The sequence below is a fragment of the Colius striatus genome, chromosome 4 (assembly GCF_028858725.1).
Source record: "Colius striatus isolate bColStr4 chromosome 4, bColStr4.1.hap1, whole genome shotgun sequence".
Lineage (NCBI taxonomy): Eukaryota > Metazoa > Chordata > Aves > Coliiformes > Coliidae > Colius > Colius striatus.
The window spans coordinates 63,618,189-63,628,811 of record NC_084762.1 but is presented as its reverse complement, the minus strand read 5'-3'; the positions used below and the strand labels follow the sequence as shown (position 1 = coordinate 63,628,811).

The window sequence follows — 10,623 nt, the reverse complement described above, 5'->3', positions numbered from 1 at the left end:
CCAGGGGCTTTTTCCCTACTCAGCACAGAGAGCTTTATAAAGGATCAAAGTCTTGACAGATGGAAGTTTGATGTAATGCTCTGGCTCCATCAAAGACTTTATGCTGAAAATGATATCTTTGTCAGGGTAGCAGAAATTAGTGGTTTGATGGATGTGAGAGGAGTCAGGTCTGCTCGGTTTCATTGGGTGTAAATCCGAAGTAAACCCCGAGGTTCACTCCAGATTTACTTCAATGCATTTCCCATTTCCTTTATGAACAAAGAATCGGGCAAAGACTATCTAAGAATTTGATTTCCCTCCCTGCCTCCAATCCGTTCATTAAATGAGATGAAGCCTCCATAAAGCCAGAGGTAGGCATGAAAGGTGAGATTTTGCCATTGTGGCTTTTAAGACTGGGTACCATTTTCCTCTTTGTTTAAAGAAATTCAGCCCTTTCTCCCATTAATCTTTAGCAGGGAAAGCGTTCAGCCCGCACCTGTATAAACAACCCAGATGGGAGGAAAAAGTAAACCTATATCTCTTTCCCTGCTGTATCTTTATATATATATAGGTATATTTATAGGGATAATGTAGGCTAATTGGGGAGGCAGAGCAACCCCAAAGTCCTGCATGCTCTCCTTTCACCGTGCAGCGTGTGGGACTCAGCCAGAGCATCGTAGTGTCAAATCGAGTTCAAGAGATCCAGTTGCAAGATTAGCTGCCTGTTTCGGTGGTTCAAGAAATGTCAAGTTTCACTTGGAAAGGTTGCTGTTAAACGCAGCTCTGATGTGGTTCAAGCCCCAGAGGGTGAAGGTGAGGTTTATCCAGCATTCAGTGGTCCTCAATGAGCCCGCAGGCTTGGCGGGGAGTGAGGTGCCAAGCGCTGAGCGAAGACGGTGCCGGCGGTGCCAGGAAAGCTGTGCGGCGGCAGCCGGGAAGGCTCCCCTCCATCGGGAGGGAAATGGAAGGGAAAACTCTGCGAAAAACTTGCAGGACAAGATCTTTCCACCTGTTGTACTCATTAGATTCTTCTCTGCGAGTCGAATTTTTATTTTGGTTAGCTGTAAAAGCCAGCGAGGAACCAAATGCTATTCATCATGGAAAGAAGGAATATTTTGGGGGTGGACGAGGTACAAGGTGTTGGTTGATTTTTTTTTGTTCTTGTTATTAAAATCCTTGTTGAATTTGCATATCATCATTTCCAGTGGTTGCTGGATCCTTCGCTATCCCGTGGACCCTATAAAAGCTGTAGTAGGGAAATTACTAAAAAACCTTCTTCAAATAGCTGGAAAAGCTGTCTCGTTTAATTCAATCTGTGACAAAGAGCTGTACACAGCCCAGTAAAAAGCCAGTTGGCTTTTAATTAATTTCTCTGAGGAGGGTGAAACTCTCAGACACGTTACACTCGCTACTATCTGTAGTTTTCACCTCAGATTCCCGCCACTGTCAAAATACCGTCTGTGCCTTTCCGAGGACTTTTTACCTCGCTCCCCACAAATCCCAGACCCATACGAGTGCCGCGATTCCTGCGGCCTCCTGTGCTCCGGGACAGCCCAGGTATTCCTCGGAGCGGGGTGGGGGAGTGGGTCGGAGGATGGGGCCTGACCCGCAACCCGACCTGAGCCCGGACTTACCGCATCGCACCGCGCGGATGCGGGGAGCGGGGCTGGGCTCGGGATGACAGGGTGGGAAGAATCCCCCGACCTCCACGGAAAGGGGAGAGGGAGAACGAAAGCAGGTGTGTCGGGGGCAGAGTACCGGGTCACCTTTAACCATAGTCCATCCGCTGCTGCTTTAGAGACAGGGAACGGTTCCTCCCTCCCTGGAAAGGCACTTATGGGATCAGCCCTGGGGGATATTTGCCGCCCTCTGGGGCGAGGAAAGGTGTCTGTCCAGGAGGACAAGCGCGGCAGTACACCTAGAGACACCCCCGGGTCTCCGCGTGCGCCCTGCACCCCACGGCTGCGCGTGCGGGTCCGACTCCGCACCCAGCCGCACCAGCCCCACTGCGCCAGCCTCACCGCCTTCCGCGGAGAGGCGCCGCCCCCTACGAGGGGCTCCGCCGGGTCCGGCCCCCTCCTCCGCGCCCCCTCCCCTCCGCCCGGCAGATGGTTAGCTCCGCGGACACCCGATATATAGCGCTGTCAAGGGGCGCATCCCCCCTCCGCGCCCCCCCGCCCCCCCCGCGCCAGCACGGACTGTCCGCGGTAGGGCCGCCCCGTGCTGGGCCCACTCGCCGGCCGTCCGCCCCCTCCCGCCTGCCCCGCCGCCCGCCTCCCTGCCTCCCTCCCGCCCGGGGCGATGTCCACGGGCTCCGGGAGCGAGGCGGAGGAGCTGCCCGAGATGGACCTGAGGGCGCTGCAGCTGGACTACCCGCCGCCGCCGTCGGCGGCCAAGCGCCAGCCCCGCGGAGAGCTCTACCCCTCGGGGGAAAACTCCTCGGCGGCGGAGGAGGAGGAGGAGGAAGAGGAGGAGGAGGAGGAAGAGGACGGCGAGGGCAGCTGCACGGCGGGGCCGGCGGGCAGCGGCTGCAAAAGGAAGCGGGCGCGGGGCGGCGGCCCCGGAGGCAAGAAAGCGGCGTCGGGGCCGCGGGGGCCGCCGCCCGAGGGGAAGCAGTCCCAGCGCAACGCAGCAAACGCGCGGGAGCGGGCGCGGATGCGGGTACTGAGCAAGGCGTTCTCCCGGCTGAAGACCAGCCTGCCCTGGGTGCCGCCCGACACCAAGCTCTCCAAGCTGGACACGCTGCGTCTGGCGTCCAGCTACATCGCCCACCTCCGGCAGCTCTTGCAGGAGGACCGCTACGAGAACGGCTACGTCCACCCCGTCAACCTGGTACGGCGGGGGTGGGGGTGGGGGGGCGGGGAGGCCCGGAGGCAGGCCGCCGGGATGCGCGGCGAAGGGCGGGAAGCCCCGGGACACTGCCCGCCGGCCCCCACGGGCAGGGCGAGCTGCTCTCAAGCCTTGCCCGCCCTCGAAGGAGCCGCGGGGCAGCCCGGACTCCATCGGTCCCCAGTAATGCTCGCCCCGGGGACGACCGCAGGTCAGAGTTTGGCCTAGGGTGGTGTCAAGGGTGCCTGTGCTGGGGAGTCGGCGTAGGGAACCCTAAAGGAAATAATTCCATGTGCATTAGGCAAGCTTAATGTCTGAAAAAGGAATAATTCACCGTGCACGCTGGCCTGGAGCAGGAGCAAGCAGTCATTAGTTCATCGGTACAAACCCAGCTGCCAGAGGGGTAAAAAGGTTGTTTATACAGGGCAGAGTGATTGTTTTTTAATAGTTTATATGTTTTTTATTTATAAAGTGATGCAGACAGATGCAAAGCAAGAGAAATCTTGCATTTTGGATGAGAACAATTTGTTGCTGACCACTGCAACTGAGAGCTTTTAATTATAACGAGAAATGTAATCAAAATGTTTGTGAGAGGAACTCAGCTCTCTCTGTGCTTCCCTTAGGGACTAAAAGATGATGACATGTTTGCAACTGAACTAGAATTAGACATCTCTTGGTATAAAGCTCCAGTTTCATACCAGGACAAATTTTAACATGAAATACCTTTTGTTGTTGTTGCTTACAGACTTGGCCATTTGTGGTTTCAGGAAGACCTGATTCTGACACCAAAGAAGTTTCTACTGCCAGCAGATTATGTGGGACTACTGCATAGTCAAAGTAAATTGGGGTTGGGGATTTTTTAATTATTGTTTATTTTTTTTTATGGGCAGGATATTCTTAAGAGCTCTGACTTACTGACTCACAGCTAGAAGATGGGGACAAACTCCCTCTCTGACAGCTTTAAATCTGTGTTCTCTGTCTTTCTATTCCCTTGGAGTTCTGAGGGAAGTTTATTTAAAGCAGTAAGGAAGGGAGGCAGTGCAAATGAAGGTTTTTATGAACTGACTGCAGCAGCTGAAGTCTGAGATTTGGAAAGGCTCTTCTTTGGCTTCCTAGTTCTTACCACTGCCTGAAGATCCGTTGTTCTGAGGCTTTTAAACTAATGGAAGAGGAATATAATGATATAGAATTAACAGCATGGACCGAAATACAACTCTACCAACTAACCTCAAACAGTGTTATTTGTATTCTAAAGCAAAGCAGTATTTTAGAGTAGCTTTGAAACTCAGATAGATTTATAATATATTTTGATGGCTTTTGTGTTCATGGATCTTGTTTACTGCAACTATGCAATAAGTATAGTCATACATGTAAGTGGCTGTATTCTGCATTTAGGCTACCATCCATTGGAATTAAACTAATGCCATTGTTTATGTCTTGAAGTGCCACATGTAAGTGTGTAGAACTGTCCCTAGAAATGTGGCAGAGTTTCTGTGCCTTAATCTGGAAGGGAGTTCTGCTTGCTGTTAAGGCTGAGGTGTATATGTTATAAAGAATGAGTTTGTATGATGCTGTAAAACAAGAATAATTCACAGTGTTTTAAACATTTCTCCTGTGCTGTCACACTTACCTTTGAAAAGTTTACCCTTGAATGAGCTCTAGTGCTGTTTCCTCACCGATTCGAATGCTGTAATAAAAGAGGGTGCCATCAAATAAGTTGCAAATGTAAATAACTCTATTTTTTTATAAATTACATTAAAAGCTTGGTTTCAATGACCTTCTGGTACTGTGATAGTGTGTGGCTGCATCAATATGCAAATGTCTTTGTAAATGCACATCCTCAAAACCTGCTTTTGGTAGATACACTTATCGTCCTCATCTGTTGACATAATGATACAGCTCTAGCAACAGTGTCTGATAAAAATGCTTTCATCCCAAACAATTAATGAGAGGTGTAGTATTATGTGAATCAGCAGGGCAAGCCACATTTTAACAACTTACAGAATTTACTGCCATAATATTTTCCACAAATCAGGAAAACAAATAAATGTAGATTAAGAAATTAATGTCATCCTGCTTCACAGCATGAAAGACAGTGCAATAGCACTTTTTGCTCTTCTTTGTCATTTTACATTTCCACCTGTAGTCTGCTTTGCTTTTATTTTTATTTGTGCAGTGGTAAAATCAGATGAGTTTTCCTAGGTGGGAGCAGACTTTTCCTGATTTAAGATTAAATCTCCTTGAGTTAAGATTTTCATTTTTCTGGAAATAATATTTCATCAGTGGCTAACTCACAGTAAGGGAGAAGATTGAATTGCTTTAGAGAAGAAAAAGCCTCCTCTTTGTCCTTTAAGCATCCAGGAAGAAGAAACATTTGCTTAAGAAGAATCAGTTTAACCTGGTTTACTGTCAGTTCATCCCGTGTTGTGAATTTCTGTTTGAAATATCACATGGAAGTCAAAGACTGGCTATTGGTACTATCTTTCAAGCAGATGGACTATGGAAAAGTGCTTTTTTTTTTTTTCTTCTGAAGTGTAAAATAGTCCAGAGCCACTGAGAAATAAAATGAGAGGTCAGTCCAGGATCTGCTGGTACTCTTACTTGCAGTGATTTGAGGGTAAGCTGTACAGATACAATAATCTAATTTATCTTCCAGTATTATCCACATAAAGACTGTGAAGGAAGGGACTATCCTAATTTTTAGTTATGTAGCTGAGGTGGAACTCCAACTGACCTTCTCTAGGAAGTATCATAAAAATAAAAGAATATAAACAGTTAAGCAAAAAAGGAAAGATCTTTAGGAAGGTGTAAAGTATAAGAAAACTCAACCAATGTTTATCTGAACCCTAGAGAAAAGATTATTCTGCAATTTAACTAAGGTGCCACTTGAGATAGTCTCGGTTGTGATACTCAGCTGGTTTTGGCCTTGATCCCAGCTGTAATTGGTTAATGACTCTAGGAGATCAGAAAATGGAGAGAGCATGGAGAACTTTAAACAGTACAGAAAGGTCCATGCACAGTGGGGAAAAAAGTGTTCAGGGTGAATTCCCAGATGTGAAGTGGTTATATTAAATAAATATAGTAGTTCAAAACTGGGGATGAGGAGTGTGACATGAAGAAAAACATCATATTGTTTCCATCCATGCACCATCCTATATGCTCTGAAATACTTTTTTTTTCCCCTCTCTCTTGTGGCTACATAATATATAAAAATACTTCTATAAAATAATGAATGCATTTGCTGTATTTGTTACTGTAACAGACACATCGATATGACGATGACGCCCCAATAGACCATCAATTGTTTTAGAACAGAAGTACACAATGGCCCTAGACAACATTTCAGGTCAGAATCCAGAAAGAAAATCACATATTTTAGATAATGAATGTTGTATAAGACTCAACTCTTTGTAGAGAGATACATGTATTAGTGTATACTTATTGACCTTAATATGCCAATCAGGTACGTCTGGATTTCTCTAAAAAGGAACTGATGTTTCAAATCATAAATTTTAATCCTTGGGTTCATAAACATTATTTCTTAAAAGTAAATTAACCTTTCTTCTCTCTCAGTGAGAGGAAAATCACACAGACAATTGAACAGACTCCTTGTGACTTTGTCCTGACATGAAGGCTGCTGTCTTGTCAGGAAAGTGCCAGCTAGGTCATATGCTCTGGCATTCCTTACCTATAAAGACACACCAAAACCACATCCATACTACTTTAAGTCCTTTTTTTTAAACTCACAAACAGATGAAATTCAAATCAGTGCTTTCTATGAATGAGGTGACAAAAACATTCTCAAATGCTGGGTTAAAGCAGGAACAGAATCTACAGAAAGATAATGTGGTTTGGTCCTCTTTTTTTTTGGTTGGTTTTTTTTTACTATTTTTTTTTCCAACCTGATGGAATAAATGGACTTAGTTTTTAAAGTCTGAGTGTTTTTGAGTGGATATGAATTACAAAGATGGGTGAAGGGGAGCCTTAAAATGAAAAGACTACATTTCTACGGTCCAGTTAAGGAATACGTATGTTTTTATTAGGTCTGGCAAGTATACACTTGATGATTTTTTTTTTTAACATTAAGAACATCTTTCTTCCTTGGCACAAGGTGCATCTTGATCTCATAAAGGTAAACAAACCTGGGTAAAGCTCTTTTACAAGTAAAATGTCAAATCATCTGTAACCAGCATTCATCTGAGACATGCTTCATGAAAAATCTTAAAGGCAGAATACCTGCACTGACTTTCCTGGCAGACAGTCCATCTACACTTGTCTCCCGGAAAAATTTTTTATTACTTTTGACTTACATAAATGTTGTGTGGAACTTTGATAGAACAGATCATTGGCCAGAAAGCTCACGTCTCTATCATGAAACCATTCCTTTCCAATACATGTGTTTGCTTACACAGGAAAATACCTCTCTCATTGAAAATATTAACAATTCTGACCTGAGAAAAGAAATACAGTTGGCATTTAAGAACTATCTAAGCCATTCCTTTCCCCTTTAGTGATCTGACACATGTACTATTTAAAGAACTCCCATATATGCTATGGGTTCTGAATAAAAATTCCAATTTCCCAGCCAATAAAGGTGACTTTGTAAGAAGTATAGTTGCTATAGGAGTCTCCCAGGTGAAAGAAGGAGTTGAAGAAATTATTTTTAAGATCTCAGTAACTATCCAAAAGATACTCTACCTCTCTTCATTGACTCTAGAAGGACACTACGGTAATCAGCTGAGTGATTCAGTTAAATGTCTAATGTTAGTTAACTAATGTTGGGAGGGATAATGCCAGGTTTAAATGATCCAACTTTACACAAGCCAAGTAAGATTAAGAAAAGGAAGGTATGCTATTCAGAGCAACTACCCAACAGTAACCTTTTATTATAAGCAAATAATAGTCACATTATTTGAAGGAAACAACACAGAAAGCTATCTATTCTACTGGAGAACTGTCACTTCTCCACAAGTAGCTAATTCTGCATTTGGTATGGCAGGACAGATTCTCTCCAAGGCTAATGACAATTACACCTCAGAATTAGATTCAACCACTGGGCAGCATTTGTCACACTCTACTCCAGCCGAAAAATGTGTATACGGCTACTTTCTGCAGTGCTGAGCTGCCTTCCAAACTTTAAATACATAAATCAATATTTTTAATAGATTCTGATAAGAGTGCACTGGGATCAGTTGCTACATCACACCGACTTGCATTCCTACAGTGCAGGCTGGTTAGGATTCAGGTACTAAGAAGAAATAGGTCTCAGATACTTCCTTGGCTCTGAAAAACTTGAAAATTACAAAAACCCTCCAGTTTAAAAATGTCTTATTTGGAATGCAGCACATGAGAATCTCACTAGAGTTAAAATTCCTAGAAAAGACAGGTGAAAAGACTCGTACAGAATCTATCCAATGAGACAGGCAAAGCTGAGAAAAACTTGGGGCTGATGTAAGGCTGCAGAATCACTCCTATAATGTTGGAGTGCTAGCAGTCTGATAGGGCCTAGGACTGGGAACACATGGTGACACCCAGAAGAACTATAATTAACCTTTATGATGTGACTGGGATTTAGCAAGCAAAGGACGTCACTCAATCTGCTTATGCTGATGAAACTGTTAAAGAGAATTCAAATTAGCAGTGTTGAAAAAAAAAATTAAAAATGTGACAGGAAAAGTGCTCTGTGAAAACAAGGCAGGCAGAGGCACCAGCCCAAATACATACACAGACACAACTCCAATGCAGACTGCTCAGCACCTGGGGCAACAAGTCACAAGAATAGCAAAGGATGGTATCACTTTGTAAGAGCTTACAAAGACCCATGTGCACTGCATGCATGAAGGAGATGGGCAGCAGCAGCTTTAGCTTATAGGAATCTTTGTAGGAACAATAAGAATAAGATAAATGGATGGTAATCCCAAGAACAAATGGATCACTTTCGAATTCCAAGTTGCTGTGATGGGCAGCATGATTAGCACTGTAAATGCCATAGTAAGTAAAAATTAAGGAGTAAATGTAGGCATGAATGTTCATAGAAAATCAATATTGCAACAGCACAAGCAAGTATTGTATTCCTTCAGTATAAGCGCGATGGAGTTTAAATTAGTTCACATGCTTAGTATCATCAGAAAGGCACATCATCTAGAAGAAAAGGGGACCAAACTGAATTTGAAGTCTTTGGCAAGATGAAAGATTCCAACTGTCCTGTGATTCATTTCTACAGGGAAGTTTCTCTTACCCTAAGATGACGGCTGAGGAGAGCAGTAGGTCAATGTTCTGGGAAGCCTCTAGAAAGCAGATGAACTGCCAGAAGAGATTAAATCTGTGGTCACTATGGGGAAAACCAAAACAAGACTGAGGTCACTCATTTCTACTGTCTCATCTCACCTGCAAAATAAACATATAAGCATTAAATTATTTCCAATATCTAGAAGGTAGATCATGGAAAGATGGTTCATGTCAAATCTTTTTACCTTCACTCTGGTACATGTATGGTCTGGACCTGTCTGTACCCCTTTTGGGGAGATACTGAATACATGTACTAATGACTTCTGCTCCAGGCAGCAGCCTATGGTCCCCATGCCAGTAGTATGGAGTGCCTTGCATTGCTTGCTCTGATGTCTTTTAGATCAGACTGGTTGTATCCAGCCTCATAAACACTTTTGGTCCTCCTTTTCTGGGACATCAGTTACCTTCAAAGAAGGCAAAATAATGAGACATACCATTGCTGTTTACTAGAAAGTGAAGCTCTGAGTAAATGTATTGTATTCCTGGGCATGACCTTTTCATGCTACATAGGGATATGTTTCAGATTTGCAAGGCTAATTAGGACAGCTCTGTAGAACTGTGATGGTTAAACAAGGCCACTCCTCTGTATGTAGGAAGATCCCTGGGGCTATCCAACCCCAGAATCACAGTTAGGTTTCAACACAAGAACACACATCGCATCCATTTGGGTTGTGCCCAATTCTTGCCATGTTTCATAGGAAGTAGAGCAAAACTTGTGGCATTTGGATAAGAGTCGAGTAGATGAAATTTTGACATACGAAAATCAAGAAAAGAAAACAAAGACAAAATGGAACAATTTTCTATCAGGCCTCTGGATTAAAGCTAAACTGCCATATTGATGAAGTTCTATGCAAAAGAGTAACCAGGGACACAAGCTAACTGACCAAAATGTACAGGTAGATCATAATAAGGAATAACCTCGCAAGTGTAAATTTGTCCCCATCCATTAAAAAATAGTGTCAGATCATACATTGACTTATATGTATAACATGTAGCTGTCTGTAAAGATATGCAGATTACAAGTTTAACGTTTAATGGTATGGCAGTGACGTTCATGAAGCATGAACTGAAAACTCTCTTGAAAGAAGGGCCTAAGGTGTCTTACACTGACTAAGGCATAACTAAGTGTCATACAAATGCTTTGAAGGTTATTACTTAACAGAGGAGATTGAGTGGGGATCTTATTAATATTTACAAATTTCTAAATGGTGGGTGTCAGGAGTTTGGAGCATCTCTTTTTTTGATGGTACCTAGCAACAGGACAAGGGGTAATGGGATAGAGCTGGAACACAAAAAGTTCCATTTAAACATTAGAAAAAACTGTTTTACTGTGAGGGTGAGGGAGCAGTGGCACAGGCTGCCCAGAGGGATTGTGGAGTCTCCCTCCTTGAAGGTCTTCAAGACCTGCCTGGACACGTTCCTATGCAACTTGATCTAGGTTTCTGCAGTGGGGTTGGACTAGATGATCTCTAAAAGTCCCTTCCAACCCCTACAATTCTATGATTCTGTAATACTCTGTCCATTAAT

The 10,623-nt window shown here is 43.9% G+C and overlaps 1 protein-coding gene across 1 annotated transcript; it reads left to right on the top strand.

Moving 5' to 3' along the window:
• The first annotated feature begins 2,280 nt into the window (after window positions 1-2,280).
• On the top strand, window positions 2,281-3,640 carry MSC (musculin). The gene is made up of 2 exons (XM_061995795.1): window positions 2,281-2,811; window positions 3,554-3,640. Exons 1-2 carry the CDS (start codon window positions 2,281-2,283, stop codon window positions 3,638-3,640), a joined length of 618 nt encoding a protein of 205 aa, XP_061851779.1.
• Window positions 3,641-10,623: the final 6,983 nt, after the last annotated feature.

Excerpts from the sequence above, each read along its gene's own strand:
- MSC (XM_061995795.1), top strand. The coding sequence starts at position 2,281 with ATGTCCACGGGCTCCGGGAGCGAGGCGGAGGAGCTGCCCGAGATGGAC. Across the intron at positions 2,812-3,553 it reads ACGTCCACCCCGTCAACCTG|ACTTGGCCATTTGTGGTTTC; the intron begins GTACGGCGGGGG and ends TGTTGCTTACAG.